Source organism: Rhinoraja longicauda, chromosome 29, assembly GCF_053455715.1.
Source record: "Rhinoraja longicauda isolate Sanriku21f chromosome 29, sRhiLon1.1, whole genome shotgun sequence".
NCBI lineage: Eukaryota > Metazoa > Chordata > Chondrichthyes > Rajiformes > Arhynchobatidae > Rhinoraja > Rhinoraja longicauda.
Window position 1 is genome coordinate 23,615,591 of NC_135981.1, and position 17,122 is coordinate 23,632,712.

Genomic DNA, 17,122 nt, shown 5'->3' on the forward strand with positions numbered 1-17,122 from the left:
GAATCCGGGTCTCCAGCGCTGCAAGGCCGCAACTCTACCGCTGCACAACGTATGCCTGCCCAAAAGTCTTTTAAATGCCACTAACGACTTTGCTTCAAGCACCACCAGACACTCACCACCCTCTTTGTAAAAAGAAAACAAAATCCCCTGAGAATACTAAGACCAACCATCCTGAGTATGGTTGGTCTTTGTATTTTTTCATATATCAGTGGTGCCCTAGAAAGGGCAAGAAATTATTTCATGACCCTGAGGGAAACCTAATATTATTGTTGCTGATCCACTTTTAAAAAGGGCCTCCAGTTTAAGTCCTTTGTGAATTAGGCTCTGCAAACATTATTTGAATGATTTATTCACAAAATGCTGGAGTAACTCAGCAGGTCAGGCAGCATCTCAGGAGAGAAGGAATGGGTGACCTTTCTGGTCGAGACCCTTCTTCAGACGATGCTTTGCCAGTGAAGGGTAAAACTTGAGAAATTATGGAACAGGGTATTGCTCATCCTTATAACTGTTTCCCCTTTCCATTTCCTTTCATCTGAGTATGTCAATTTTCACACCATTTTATTTTGCAAATTCTCTCTCAAATTCTTTCGTTTTTTCCTTACCAAAGATATGATGATATTGACCAAAAAGAAAGATTTCAAAGACATCAGTCCCCTCCCAATGTTGTGTAAGACTGAAGAGGATGTACACACTACTTTAGAGATACAGCGTGGAAGCAGGGCCTTCGGCCCACCGACTCCCCGCCGACCAGCGATCACCCCATACATTAGCACTATCCAACACTAGAGACAATTTACAATTTTTTTAACTGAAGACAATTAACCTACAAACCTGTACGTCTTTGGAGTGTGGGAGGAAACCAGAGCACCCAGACAAAACCGACACATACTCGCAGGGAGTATGTACAAACTCCATGTAGACAGCACCCATCGTCAGGATCGAACCTGGGTCACTGGCGCTGTAAGGCAGCAACCGTGCCACCCTGGTGAACTGTAGGAAGCCATCACTGCAAACATACGCTTTCCAATGGGAAGCACTGAACAAAAACTTCAGTTAATCGCATTTCTTTAGAAAAGTTATGACCAGCTGCACAGGCGATAGGTAATTCTGCACAGGCTGATGATCACGACTGGTGACGTTTCAGGTCAGCACCCTTCTTCAGACTGATTGTGGAGCTGGGTTGCGGAAGAAAGCTAGAAGAAGCAGAACAAAACCTGACAAGTAATGGGTGGATACAAGTGGGGGGGTTGACAGGCCTGATTGTTGGGCAAAGACCAGAGATGAAAAAGACAAAAGGTGTGAAATAAAAGGATTGAAGATTTACGAATTGTGAAGCTAGAGGAAGGAAAGTAAGTGGGAGAGAGCAGAAATAGGTGAATAGGTGCGTGTCCAGGTGGGGCACAGGGTGGGGGGGGGGGGGTTTGCAGTTACCTAAAATTGGATATTTCAATATTTAGTGTTGGGTTGTAAGCTACCTATGTGGAATATGTGGTCCTGTTCTCCCAGTTTGTGTGTGGCCTCACTCTGACAATGGAGGAGGCCCAGGACAGAAAGATAGGTATAGGAATGGGAAGAGGAGTTAAAATAGTTAACAACCAGGAAATCCGATAGCCCTTGGCGGACCAAGTGCAAGTGTTCGGAGAAACAATTAGAGGTGGTGCATGTGAACGTCCACTAACCTCATCTACTGCATGAGGTTTGGGATGAGTTCTGTGGGATAGGATCAGGTAAAACAATAGGTCTGCCAGGGCAGTCCTGTTTGATGATTTCGGGAAAGAGACAGATTCAGGCTTTACAGGGCTGGGAGCTATAAGGTTGGAGACTGGAGGGAGATCGCCAGAGGTGATAAAAGTAGTAATGATCTGGGAGATGGTGGCCTGGTGATTATCTTGGGATCATGGTCAAGGAGTTGGTCTGTAGAGGGTGGTGGCAGCGGCGCAGCGGTAGAGTTGCTGTCTTACAGCGCATGCAGCGCCAGAGACCCGGGTTCAATCCTGACTATGGGTGCTGTCTGTATGGAGTTTACATTCTCCCCATGAACGCGTGGGTTTCCTCCGAGATCTTTGGTTGCCTCCCACACTCCAAAAATGTTCAGGTTTGTAGGTTAAATGGCTTGGTATAAATGTAATTTGGTGCTAGTGTGTGTAGGATAGTGTTAATGTGCGGGGATCGCTGTTCGGTGCAGACTCGGTGGGCCAAAGGGCCTGTTTCCACGCTGTAGCTCTTAACTAAACAGAGGTGTCAGAGAGCTGGTGCCTGGTCTCAGCATGGTGGAGGTCAGCCTGCCAGACTGATAAACTTTCCTGTGCTCAACCTGGATGAGCACCTATTTCTCCCTTTATTCACAAAATGCTGGAGTAACTCAGCAGGTCAGGCAGCATCTCGGGAGAGAAGGAATGGGTGACGTTTCGGGTCGAGACCCTTCTTCAGACCTATTTCTCCCTTATCACTTCCACATCTGGCTTCACATTTCACACCTCTTCTATCTTTACTTCACACTTCTGTTTTTTCATCTCTGGCCTTTGTTCAGCCAACTGCCAATCAAAAAAGACCCCTCATTGCCAGACCTAGTTTTCCCTCCACCTCATCAACAATCAGTCTGAAGAAAGATCCCAACCAGAAACATTGACTATCAATGTTCTCCAGAGATGCTGTCTGACCCACTGAGTTACTCCAGCACTTTATCTTTTATAGTAAACTGGAAGTTGGGTTGCTTGAAATCTAATTTTTTTGTGTTTTTGCACAGGTGAGATGCAAGGTACCATTCACAGACAACTTCTGGTTGAGCAACCAAACGATTTGAAAGTTGGAACGGTTCTCCTCCTGAAGCAGGTTGTTTAGCTTGATATTTAAACATTAAAGCTTTTGGACATTAACTACTGCTCTGTTAACAGCAATTAAATGTAATTGCCTCATCTGTAGGAGTAGGCCATTCGGCACTTCGAGCCAGCACCACCATTCAATGTGATCATGGCTAATCATTCTCAATCAGTACCCCGCTCCTGCCTTCTCCCCATACCCCCTGATGCTTAAGAGCTTATCATGCAAGTAAAATGATGATTTTTGTAAGCTTCAGTCAACAGTGAAATTTAATGTTAAATTGGTGGCAGGTGAAATATTCAATGCTTTTTTATTAATGATACATTCTAAGCACTTTGGTAACTTGTCGATATGACTATCAATAGGCCATTTATCTTCCTCAGTTAATTTCAATCTATACATTTAATAGGTACATTGTCTCTTATCAACAGGAGCATCTTTTTTTGTTTCTGTGTTTAGGTTGGTGTGTTTTCTCCATCACTTCGAAATCATTATTTGAATATAACACCAAGCAATGTGATTAAAATATATCCACAAGGTGCCATGGAATACATTCATAGTCAACTGGCCCAGAGTTCCCAGGTAAGAATTCCAAGTGTAAGAAATGATCTCTTGTATTGTATTGTACCATTAACAAAAGCACTAAACAGCAAGTGAACTTTTACTAATCCTTTGGACTCCTGTTATGGAACTTCCTGCCCTTTACATCTTTGAACCTCAAAACTGTTAAAAGTCAAATTCCTTTATTGGTGATAGTGGTGTCCTGCACTTTGATCCAGTAATTAAGAACTTTAATAAGTGTAGAAAAGAACTGTGGATGCTGGTATATACTGTCAGTAGACACAAAGTGCTGTAGTAACTCAGCAGCTCAAGCAGCATCTTGGAGAAAAAGGGATAGGTAACATTTCAGGTCGGGACCCTTCTTCAGAAATTTGATAGAATTTGTGTAACTCTGTCTTGACTACTCCAAATTTCTATGAAGCTCTCTGAAGAATCTATGATTGTACAATCAACAAAGTGTTCTAAAATATGGCCATTTAAAAAAAAATTACGTCAAATTCTTTGTTTGCTCATTTAAATGAACAAAATATAAAATGGCATAACCAAAGGTATGCAGTGAAAACTAAAGCAAATAGATGATGCATACCTAGCATTGAAATGGTTTATAAAAACAATGAAAGTGAATCAATTGTACTTCACCATTTCATACCTATTCTCGTGCATCGGTGTCATTTAAAGGCTGGTGATATTGTGCATGCATAGCGAGATGGTTTGTCTTTGCTAACCTTTGAATTTTCTTTTTAAACTCTCACGGTGCATTTTAATGAGCAGAAGTATAAAAGTTGCATCACAGTGCGAGTCTATTCAGTGTATAATCAGATGCTGCTGTTAGCTCCAAAGCCATTCTATCAAATTTCCTTTCCTTGATATGCCGTTTCTACTTCTCAATTATATAACTAATTAAAAAAGCTGCCGATGGCAAGGCAATTCCATTTTCTATTGACCTTTTGTAGTGAAGCACTTCCTCCAGCTTCCCTCTTTTATTTTTCTACTTTTAATCATCAGTCTGCATATCTTAATCACTAATTCAACAACCAAGGGAAATAACCTATCATTGATTATTCTCTGATATTCCCATCAGGAAAGTCTTAAAGCCCTCCGTTTCTTCCTCGACCGCAGAACCAGCCAATTTCCGTCTACTAACACTCTCCTCCGCCTAGCAGAGCTGGTCGTTACCCTTAACAACTTCTCCTTCGACACCTCCCACTTTCTCCAAATCCAAGGTGTAGCTATGGGCACTCGCATGGGCCCCAGCTATGCTTGCCTCTTTGTAGGGTACGACGACCAATCATTGTTCCAGGCCCTATCCCCGAACTCTACCTCTGCTACATTAACAACTGCATCGGTGCTACCTCCTGCACCCATGCAGAACTCACTGACTTGATTAACTTCAAGACTAATTTCCATCCTGCACTCAAATTCACTTGGACCATCTTCGACATCTCCCTACCGTTTCTAGATCTCACCGTCTCCATCATAGGAGGCATATTGACTGACATATATTACAAACCCACTGACTCCCATAGCTATCTAGACTTCACTTCTTCCCACCCTGCTTCCTGTAAAGACTCTATCCCCATCTCCCAATTCCTCCGTCTACTTCGCATCTGCGCCCAGGATGAGGTTTTCCATACCAGGTCATCGGAGATGTCCTCATTCTTAAGGAACAGGGGTTCCCCTCTTCCATTATAGATGGGGCTCACACTAGGGTCTCCTTGATATCCCGCAGCTCTGTTCTTGCTCGCCTTCCCCCCCTCCCATTTGTAACAAGGGCAGAGTCCCCCTTGTCCTCACCTTCCACCCCATCAGCTGTCGCACACAGCATATAATCCAACATTTTCGCCGCCTCCAATGGGATCCCACCACTGGCCATATGTTTCCGTCTCCACCCCTTTCTGCTTTCTGCACAGACCGTTCCCTCCGCAACTCCCTGGTCAACTCGTCCCATCCCACCCAAACCATCCCCTCCCCAAGTACATTCCCCTGTTCCCCTGCAACCGCAGGAGATGCAACACCTGTCCCTTTACCTCCCCCCTCGACTCCATCCCGACAGTCTCTTCAGGTGAGGCAGAGGTTCACTTCCACCTCCTCCAACCTCATCTACTGTATCCGCTGTTCCAGGTGTTAACTCCTGCATATCGGCGAGACCAAGCGTAGGCTCGGTGATCTTTTCGCTGAACACCTCCGCTCAGTCCGCCTTAACTTTCCTAATCTCCTGGTTGCTCAGCACTTTAACTCCCCCTCCCATTCCCAATCTGACCTTTCTGTCCTGGGCCTCCTCCATTGTCAGAGTGAGGCCCAGCACAAATTGGAGGAACCGCACCTCGTATTTCGCTTGGTTGCCTTACACTCCAGCGGTATGGACATTGACTTCTCTAACTTCAAATAGGCCTTGCTTTCCTTCTCTCTCCATCCCCTTCCCTTCCCAGTTCTCCCACCAGTCTTACTGTCTCCGACTACATTCTATCTCTGTCCCGCCCACTCCCCTGACATCAGTCTGAAGAAGGGTCTCGACCCGAAACATCACCCATTCCTTCTCTCCAGAGATGCTGCCTGTCCCGCTGAGTTACTCCAGCATTTTGTGTCTACCCTGTACATTTGATATGAATGCGCATTAAATTTGGATCTTTAGGGGAGTTCTTTTTGCAATTTCTGTGACTGCATTTGTCTTTTATAGGTCTATATGTCTCAAATATTGGACACTTCATTTCCTTTATCTTAGTCAGACTTTCGTATACTGATATTCGAGGAAAGATAATTTCTGTTTTAAAACTCAATTCCGAATAAGGAATGAAGTGATCCATCATTCGTTATTTACTGTACATTTCTGTCTATTCTCTCTATGTTCTGTCTGAAAAATTGCACATTTCAATTCTTTATTTCTATATCTTTGAAAGTACTAGACATTCTAATAATGGCCTTCACGTCAAACCAGATGGAATATAAAAGTAAGGAACATTTTCTACCACTCTGCTGGACATAGGGGAGATCTGAGATACTGGGTACAGTTTAGGAATCTCTCTGTGGAGTGTATACTTTTTGTTCGGGATCTGGCTGTTGCCGGCAAGACCATTTTATTGCCTTCCCTGATTGCCCTTGGGAAGGCAATGGTGAGCCACTTACTCGAACCACTGCTGTCATTCTGTGAAGTTACTCGCGTAGCGTTGATGGGTAGAGAGTTCCAGGATTTAGATATCACAGCGATAATGAACCAGCAATTCTTTCCCAATATCAGAATGATGTGTGACTTTGGATGTGAAGTTAGTGGCATTCGGCTTTAAGTGGTGACATTCCCATGCACCTATTGACCTTGTTCTTTGTGGTAGTCGTTGTGGGTTTGGAAGTTGCTCTGGGAGTACCATAGCTAACTAGCTGCAGTGTACTTTGTACATTTTACACACTCTGTCCACTGTGTTGGTTGAGTGAATGAATGCTTGGAGCGGTTAGACTGCTACTTTAAATGTTAAAGAACATGCGGTTACATTTTCTCGTTGGAAATGAGATTGCTTAGCATTCTTAAGATATGAATGTTTGTTAGTGCCCTCAATCCATTGCTGGATATTGTCTAATAGGGAGTTAGAAAGGTTTGCTAGATTGGAATGAATTCAAACCAAAATTTAGGCCTACACTCACTGGAGGTTTGAAAGATGAAATGTGATCTACGAAGAAGCTAAGAATGTTTTCTATAATTTCAGATTAAGGGACCTTCCTAGGCGAATAAAGTTGTGCATACCATTTCTATCCTCTGGTTCTTGATTCCCCTATTCTGGGTAAAAGACTGTGCAGAGAATTCCTGCGAAAGGAGGTAACCTATGGAGAACCCCAGGGATAATTCTTGGAAGGCATTTGTTTATCTATCACACTCACTTGGAGGATGGAACAATATGCAAGGTGTGCAATGGGATAGAGATGGATTGAGTGAGCAGGCAAAAGATTGGAGTTTAGTGTGGGGAAATGTGAGGTCATCTACTTGGGCAAGGGTCATGAAAAAGCATATTATTATTTAATTATTTAAAAGCGCCTGCAAGTGAGTGAGGTTTAGAGGGATCTAGGCTCACAGATGCGGTCCAATAAGTAATTCTGAAGGCAAATAGCATTTTGGTCTTCATTGCAAAGAGATTGGAATTTAAAAATAGGGAGTATTTGTTAGAATTGTACAAGGTGTTGGTGAGACCTTATCTGGAATACTTGATATTGTTTTGGTCCCTTTACCTAAACAAAAAGATATAGTAACATGTGAGGCTTTACAAACGAGATTCACCAGGCTAATTCCTTGTCTGAGAGGTTTGCTTGTCTTGCTGAGAGACAAAATATTTTGGGCATGTGATCCTTGAACTGCAGAAGAATGAGGTGTGACCTTATTCGTAGAAACATAGAAAATAGGTGCAGGAGTAGGCCATTCGGCCCTTCGAGCCTGACCATCCAACTCAGTATCCCGTACCTGCCTTCTCTCCATACCCCCTGATCCCTTTAGCCACAAGGGCCACATCTAACTCCCTCTTAAATATAGCCAATGAACTGGCCTCAACTACAATAGACAATAGACAATAGGTGCAGGAGTAGGCCATTCAGCCCTTCGAGCCAGCACCGCCATTCAATGCGATCATGGCTGATCACTCTCAATCAGTACCCCGTTCCTGCCTTCTCCCCATACCCCCTCACTCCGCTATCCTTAAGAGCTCTATCCAGCTCTCTCTTGAAAGCATCCAACGAACTGGCCTCCACTGCCTTCTGAGGCAGAGAATTCCACACCTTCACCACCCTCTGACTGAAAAAGTTCTTCCTCATCTCCGTTCTAAATGGCCTACCCCTTATTCTCAAACTGTGGCCCCTTGTTCTGGACTCCCCCAACATTGGGAACATGTTATCTGCCTCTAATGTGTCCAATCCCCTAATTATCTTATATGTTTCAATAAGATCCCCCCTCATCCTTCTAAATTCCAGTGTATACAAGCCCAATCGCTCCAGCCTTTCAACATACGACAGTCCCGCCATTCCGGGAATTAACCTAGTGAACCTACGCTGCACGCCCTCCATAGCAAGAATATCCTTCCTCAAATTTGGAGACCAAAACTGCACACAGTACTCCAGGTGCGGTCTCACCAGGGCCCGGTACAACTGTAGAAGGACCTCTTTGCTCCTATACTCAACTCCTCTTGTTACGAAGGCCAACATTCCATTGGCTTTCTTCACTGCCTGCTGAACCTGCACGCTTCCTTTCATTGACTGATGCACTAGGACACCCAGATCTCGTTGAACTCCCCCTCCTCCTAACTTGACACCATTCAGATAATAATCTGCCTTTCTATTCTTACTTCCAAAGTGAATAACCTCACACTTACCTACATTAAACTGCATCTGCCATGTATCCGCCCACTCACACAACCTGTCCAAGTCACCCTGCAGCCTTATTGCATCTTCCTCACAATTCACACTACCCCCCAACTTAGTATCATCTGCAAATTTGCTAATGGTACTTTTAATCCCTTCGTCTAAGTCATTAATGTATATCGTAAATAGCTGGGGTCCCAGCACCGAACCTTGCGGTACCCCACTGGTCACTGCCTGCCATTCCGAAAGGGACCCATTTATCCCCACTCTTTGCTTTCTGTCTGTCAACCAATTTTCTATCCATGTCAGTACCCTACCCCCAATACCATGTGCCCTAATTTTGCCCACTAATCTCCTATGTGGGACCTTGTCGAAGGCTTTCTGAAAGTCGAGGTACACCACATCCACTGACTCTCCCTTGTCAATTTTCCTAGTTACATCCTCAAAAAATTCCAGTAGATTTGTCAAGCATGATTTCCCCTTCGTAAATCCATGCTGACTCGGAATGATCCCGTTACTGCTATCCAAATGCTCAGCAATTTCGTCTTTTATAATTGACTCCAGCATCTTCCCCACCACTGATGTCAGACTAACTGGTCTATAATTACCCGTTTTCTCTCTCCCTCCTACCTTCTGTGGCAGAGAATTCCACAGACTCACCACTCTCTGTGTGAAAAAAAACTTTCTCATCTCGGTCCTAAAAGACTTCCTCTTATCCTTAAACTGTGACCAAACATAACATATTCAAACATAACAGATATGAGCTGGCCATTTAAAACTAAGGTACGTTAACATTTCTTCTCTGGAATTCTCTTCTCTTCTCTGATGAGGCTAACGTTGATTAGCCAACACTAAATTACACTGCGGGGCAGGCGTGAAGGGCCTGATTACACTGCGGGGCAGGCGTGAAGGGCCTCGCTCTGATTTTCTTGTGTTCATTCAAAATATATTTTCTTTTTTTCAGAACTCCATTGGACTTCTACGGATATCCACCGTTGACTTGCCAGAATCAAGATGTGGCAATTCTTTAACTCCAGAAAAAATCTCCTGCACATCCTCGACATCTTTGGACTGTCAGACACCACCTGGGACAAGAATGGGAACCATAGAAGTATCTGGATATGAAAGCACAGCATCACAGGGACAATGTGAAGAAGAATGGGAAACAGGTAGATTGGATGTTCAAAACAAATGCTTAAGATAAATGAGTATTTAAGTTATTTGCACATAGTTCTATTATTGGTACAGGGTAAATTTCTAAATTATGTATTGTCCTACATTGATTTTGAGCAAGTGCAAACTCCATGCTGAATATCCAAAAATCCTTCCAATTGAGGTTTTTAAATAACTTGCATCTATGAAACATGTTTTTTTTTAAACATGTGCATTTGGTTGCAGTCTTTTGAGATAAATTGAATTGGAGAGATTTTTGAATGCTATCAGCAAGATTAAAAATAATTCAGATTTCTCAATTATTTATGTTTTCAAAGCCTGTGATCAAAACCTTTTCTGGATGGCAGTTTTCCTAAGCCATTTCTGGTGTGGAGCATCCATCCAAATGCCTAGCTTTCAGGTTGGCACAATGGCACAGCTAGTAAAGCTGCTGCCTCACAGCACCAGAAATTTAATCCTGACTTCAGGTGCTCTCTCTGGAGTTTCCACATCTCTGTGACCGTGTGGGTATACTCCCACATCTCAAAAAAGGCATATGGTTGGTAGGTTATTTGGCCACTCTAAATTACCCCTTGTGTGTTGGTGACCGGTGGTCACATTTTTTTAAAGTGATTCATGGTGGATTAGTATAAATGAGTAGTTGGCATGTGTAAATGAGTGTTAATGCGATGTTTGGCATGGACTCGGTGCGTCAAAGGGTGTGTTTCTGTGCTAAAGAAGGGTCTCGACCCGAAACGTCGCCCATTCCTTCTCTCCTGAAATGCTGCCTGACCTGCTGAGTTACTCCAGTATTTTGTGAATAAATACCTTCGATTTGTACCAGCATCTGCAGTTATTTTCTTATACTATATGTTTCTGTGCTATGTGTTTCTGCAACTCTGAAATTAGAATAGTTCTGATGTGGTTACTTTTGCTCACATAAGACTTAAAATACGATGACTAAAGCCCTCGTATTGCATCCTGAGCTTTCCTTTTAAACCAAGGCCTCTGAAGAAGTTTGATTAATCTTGTGTTAGTTAGTGAAAGTAGACAACGAAGCTTACATGCATACCAATGCATTTTTAGGTTTTAACTAATAGGGAAACAGCATCTCCTGCTGTCAGTACCAAGTAGATCTGCTTTGGTTCTCTGCTGGGAATAATATTTTGTATTGCAAACTCATAAATGACCAAAGAAGCAAACTGGAAGGGTAAATGAGGTTCAAAGTAGAGAAATGTGAAATAGTGCAATTGAGAAAAAGAATAATGAAAATTGGATAAGCTTTAAGATATTTACTGATGCAAATGTACGTAGGTATATCAGTCTTTGAAGTGCCAGTTCAGAAGTACATTTTTCAAAACAGCATTTGAGATTCTGTAGCTATTGGATATGAAAGGGTAGCATTATTAATGCAAGCTGTTGATTAGGCTGCACCATGAATTAATTCTGGGAAAACATCTGAATGAAATTTGTACCAGTAGAATGTATTAGAATTATGCTAAAATAAATGTTTTTTTATTACGAAGGAAAATTGGGAAATTAGGTCTAAATTTACCGAAACTAAGTGAAAACTTACCGGTACTTTTAACATTATGGAAAATTCTAACAAAATTAGCAGTTGTTGGGGAACTAATGAGTTTCAGAAAGCATCAATGGGGTAAATTACCACCTTTGCATACCCATATCCTTGACATTTACAGCTCTGGAATTTGTACTTGTGACTTGAAATTTGCAAAACCATCTGATATTTTTATACCGATTAACCTTTCTAATTTTGTAAAAAATAAAGCAACAGCTCAATCACTCTGAAATAATTCGCCTTTCGATATGTTTGTCTCCTACTCTTATGGTCTGTTGATTCTTTGATTTAAATGGAATTGATTTAAATGTACGAATTGAAATTGAGTGCATGTGATCTGAAGCTAATTTAGCCATTTACCATCAAGCCTGACCAAGTAGCAATAAGTTACAGTATATTGAATCAAATTCCTCTGCCAAAAGTCAAAATACTCTGATTATGCTCGAGAGGATACATTTCCCATCTTAATTAACATAAAACATATTGTCGCCCATCACTTCTCATCAACTTTACGTGGCCATGACTGTTGACGCTCCAAAGTCCTTGCATTTCCCGTTTCTATTTAAACCACATTAAAATGCATTTCATGGAATAATCTCTTGGTTATTTCTTCTTGCATCTGGCCAATGTTTCATGGGTCATGGGTTTTAATAATGGTATAGAAATGAACTTGATGTCAACACCTGCACCTGTCCCTATACCTCCTCCCTCGACTCTGTCCAGAGACCCCGACAGTCCTTTCAGGTTAGGCAGAGGTTCACTTGCACCTCCTCCAACCTCATCTACTGTATCCGTTGTTCAAGATGTGGACTCTTATTCATCGTAGAGTCAAGCTGGGCTGAATGAAAATGCCTTAACAGACAGAGCCGGTACTGGTCGTTGTAAAGCGACTCCCAAGAAGTGGGGTTATATAGACACTGAAGACGTCATCTGCATATGTGGCACTCAACCGCAAACTATGGAGCACCTATTGAGATGTCCTCTATTGGAGCACAAATGCAAGGCTGAGGACCTCACAGAGAACAATGATATTGCTAAGAGTTGTGTTCAGTTTTGGCTGAACACACAATATCTAGCATGTTGTGGACACGATAAGAAGAAGTTTCATTGGCGAGACCAAATGTAGACTGGGCGATCGTTTCGCTGAACACCTTCGCTCAGTCCGCCTGAACCTACCTGATCTCCTGGTTGCCAAACACTTTAATTCTCCTTCCCATTCCCACATAGACCTTTCTGTCCTTGGTCTCCTCCATTGTCAGAATGAGGATAAATGCAAATTTGAGGAACAGCATCTTCATATTTCCCTTGGGCAGCTTACAGTGGATTGAAGATAGACACAAAATGCTGGAGTAACTCAGCGGGTCAGGCAGCATCTTGGAGAGAAGGAATGGGTGACGTTTCAGGTGGAGACGAGTCTGAAGAAGGATTCATTGTTCTTTGTCTCCCTGCATCATCGTCTATATCTGTCGTTTCCCTTTCCCTAATCAGTCTGAAGAAGGGTGTCGACCCAAAACGTCACCCATTCCTTCTCTCCAGAGATGCTGCCTGACCCGTTGAGTTACTCCAGCTTTTTGTGTCTATCTTGGGTTGCAATTGGGATTGCAGTTTGTCCATTTTGTGTGTGCCATTTGCATTTGTATCAATGGTCAAAACCATAGCTTCAATGGGAGAAACAAAACCTAGTGTGCAAATAGCCTCCAGTATATTACATCTTAAAAAAAATATCTCTCACAAACAGTTGCTTTTGCAAGGGGATTACTGATATGGGGCTTAAATGTATAAAAACACTGCAACATTAAGTATTTAACATTCATTTTTGCGTCAATATGTCCCATATAGAAACATAGAAAATAGGTGCAGGAGTAGGCCATTCAACCCTTCGTGCCAGCATCGCCATTTAATATGATCATGGCTGATCATCCAGAATCAGTACCCCGTTCCTGCTCTCTCCCCATATCTCCTGGTTCCGTTAGCCCTAAGAGCTACATCTAACTCTCTCTTGAAAACATCCAGTTAATGTTTCAGTTTTCTTTGCCAGAAATGCAATTGATCAAACTTGTATTCTGTGTAAATATCTGCAGAAATTATTGGATCATAATCACTATACTTGCTTATCAGTTGCCTGCAATTTAATTTTCCCTTTATTTTTTTGCAGATGATTTGGACTGCTTGATGGCTGAATTGCCAGAGGAATTCTTTACCCTTTAGAACCTCCTGTGTAGTATAGGATTTCATCGTGGAAAGCTGCTTATTTATTTATTTTGCCTCTGCTCAAGCTGATAATTGTGAGTGTAAAATATTCATTGGATTAACATGAGATCATCCAGTATTGTTTGAAATAAGACTTGAAATTATGGTCATTAAGGAGACCTCCTCTGTTAGAATGAGAATCAGCCTCTAATGTGGGGCTATATTTGCACAGATATACTGAAGCAGCCTTCCGACATTATTTAAAGAATACTTTTGGTCCATTTAAAATTAATTGGAATGTTAATTTGTAATCATTCAAATTTGGATGTTTTGTTAAACCTTGCTGTACATCAATATTGCTGATATTTGAAGATTATTAAACTATGGATTTTATGTTGATGTTACCTTGTCAGAAGAACAGTGTCTCTCTTTACAAGCCTGTATCAGACAAAAGCTCTGTATCACAGAAGATGAAAACTAATTGATCTCCCTGCTGTCTCCTACTTCCATCATTTTCAATGTCCATAAGGAACTTTATAATGGGCTCGTGAGCCGATTTGTTTTCATTGTGCCAGGGGCCCATTTGCCTTTGGCTTTGGTGGACTGAAACTTTTCTAATTGAAGTGTTCTTTGCAGAGTTCCATTGAGGGCCATTCTCAGCCCTCTTACTGGTGCTTGGGTTGCTCTAGACCAGTGGTGTCCAAACTTTTTTCAAAGAGGGCCAGATTTGATAATGTGAAAATACCCAAGGGCCAATGCCCCCCACCCCTGGACCTTTAACTCCCCCCCCCCCGGACCTTTAACTAATGCGCTCCCCCCCCCCCCCCCCCCCCCGGACCTTTAACTAATGCGCTCCCCCCCACCCCGGACCTTTAACTAATGCGATCCCCTCCCCCCCCTGGACTTTTAACTAATGCGCTCCCCCCCACCCGGGCCTTTAACTAATGCGCTCCCCCCCCCCCCCCCCCCGGACCTTTAACTAATGCGCCCCCCCCCCCCCCAGACCTTTAACTGATGCGCTCTCCCCCCCCCCCCGGACCTCGCGTCTGACAATCCGCAGATCGGGCAGCGCTGACTGCCGGGAGGTGTAGTCGCCGTCGCCTCTCCCGCTCGGGGCGGGGGGGGGGGGGGGATGCGGCACCTGCCCGACTGACGGGAGTGCCTGCCAATGAGCGTGCGGGGTGACGAGAGCTCAGCTGCTGCTCTCCCGAACCCCCCCCCCCCCCCGCACGCCCTCAACCCCGTCGCCGGGAAGTGTAGTCGCCGTCGCCTTTCGCGCTGGGGGGGGGGAGGTCGGGCAGCGCTGACCGCCGGGAGGTGTAGTCGCCCCCTCCCCTCCCCCCCTCCCCCCACCTTCATTCTGTTAGACAGTGCTGGCGGGCCATAAATAATACATTTTAAGATGGAAGCTGCGGGCCGTATAAAATCTGACCTCGGACCGCGATTGGCCCCCGGGCCGGACTTTGGACATGTCTGCTCTAGACGTATTAGATCATCACAGGCATGTAATCAGGCCGAGTGCTCTGAACTTCAATTTGCATTGGTTTGCCCCAGTAACCTGTGATATTCATAGTTCTATTTGTTTCCAGATTGTGAAATCACTTTGGGGATTTGTGTTCAGTCATGTTGCACAAGTGCAAAAGAATTTGTATTGCTTTACAACAAATCAACATTAAAGGCAACAGCACTGGCTAGTGGTTATAACATGCATCGTTCCAGCTTCCAGCTTTTTTGTCTTTCAATCCAGCACCAGCCTTTCCGTTATATGTCAAACATACCCAGGCAGTTCTATAACTTCAACTTGTAAATCTAACACTTCAGAATGTGTAAGTTAATAGAGGAAAGACTCTGCAGTTTACGAGTCCAATAAAAAAGGAAAGACTGGTATCCACAAGCTCTACATAGATGCTGTTGTGTCTACCACTTCAGGGGTGTCATGAGTAGTTACATTTCTGGAAGTTTAGAATGGTGGTTGATAAATATGATTTCAAATATGTGGAACTGTTTTTGTTTCACTGTCCATTAAACATTGATAGCCAAAATTGCATTTTATGTAAAGTACATCACAGAGAAAGGACAATTTGAATAAACTGGCAGAATTAATGATGCTCCTCACACCTTACTTGCAACTGCAACAATGCTAACATCTCTGATGTAAAATCGAGGGAGTATATTTGCATTCTTTACTACTAGTTTGCAGCTACAACCTTGGTTGTTTTCTTAAATTCTCGAAAAAATTCTGTCTTTCTTCAGTGGGGCTTTTTGTCCATTTTATTTTCCATTGCTTCAGCAATGCCTCTGGCATTTTTATTTCTGAGAGGCGCGTTGAATCTTTAAGTTCCACTTGAGAGACTTCAGCAATCTCTCTCCTTGATGGTACTTGGGATAACCCTGATTTTCTGATTAATTGCCAACAGTCCAAATCCCAAAGTAAGTTGAAGGAACAGTACGCCATCAATTTTGCAGCCTATGGCACCCAATCCGAATTCAATCATTTCAGATAACCAACCTTTCCTGTTGGTTTTAGAACTGGCCAGTCCTGATGTAAGCCATCCACCTGATACATGAACTCACTTTTTTTTTATCACAGCAGATGCTACCTGACCTGCTGAGTATTTCCAGAATTCTACTTTCTTACAGCAACTGTTGTATTTTGTATCCCACAATTCTGGTATTCATTTTCTCTCTCCTGCACTTTATTCATCTCACTCTATACCTTATCCAGGCACACATCACTTGCTTTTAGATGACACCAACAGAATTTGGGTCATGTCGATTTTGTTTATCTCCACCCCATCACAGACCTATCTTTATTCTCTCTAAAACCTCACTTATTCTCTATGTTCAAAATGTCATTGTTTTTAACTTTGAAATAACACTTTCCAGAATGTTTTCTCTCTCCACAGATGCTGTAAGACATGCAAAGGTCCTCTTGCATTTTCTGTTTTTATTTCATATTTTTGACATGTTCAACTTTTAGCTTTTAAGTTATCTTCCTGGTCAAGGTTAATCTTGCAAATAAATCAATAATAACTGATAATTATATCACCATGGCACTGTTTTATCGGGGTTTGTGTTCACTTACATGTGCCTCAGGCTATGAAGTGTTTTGAAATGTCTTCGTCATAAAGACACCATATCATTCCACCTTTTAAAATTCCTCAGTTACATTATAGAATCTCTCTTCCAAGAATGATTTGTTGGTTATTTCCATCTCGTTAATCTAAAACTGAACTTTCCAGATTTGAATCTATTTTGAAGAGTTTATGATTTTATTTAAGGAATTGATTGATATGTGCAAATGAATGCAAGCAAGTTGTTTTAGGAGTGACCTGCCTGTTCTATTTCAGGATTCTTTTGCTTGGATTTATAAATATCATCAGCTGTAGTAATTCAATCCACTGATGGTAAAATGGCAGGGGTCAATAATTTCAGAGGCCGGCTGTGAATCGCCACACTTGAAGGAGCTGAAACACAACAAAAGTTTCC

At 42.7% G+C, this 17,122-nt stretch overlaps 1 protein-coding gene across 2 annotated transcripts in view; it reads left to right on the plus strand.

The window, feature by feature from the left end:
* Nucleotides 1-14,420, plus strand: part of hrob (homologous recombination factor with OB-fold) — a 43,398-nt gene extending 28,978 nt beyond the window's left edge. For both annotated transcript variants that reach the window (XM_078424769.1, XM_078424770.1), the window contains 4 exons: nucleotides 2,747-2,832; nucleotides 3,280-3,402; nucleotides 9,677-9,881; nucleotides 13,599-14,420. In XM_078424769.1, coding sequence (XP_078280895.1) covers nucleotides 2,747-2,832; nucleotides 3,280-3,402; nucleotides 9,677-9,881; nucleotides 13,599-13,651 — 467 coding nt within the window. In that variant the 3' untranslated portion in view covers nucleotides 13,652-14,420. The remainder of the gene's footprint in view (nucleotides 1-2,746; nucleotides 2,833-3,279; nucleotides 3,403-9,676; nucleotides 9,882-13,598) is intronic.
* The last annotated feature ends 2,702 nt before the right edge of the window (nucleotides 14,421-17,122 follow it).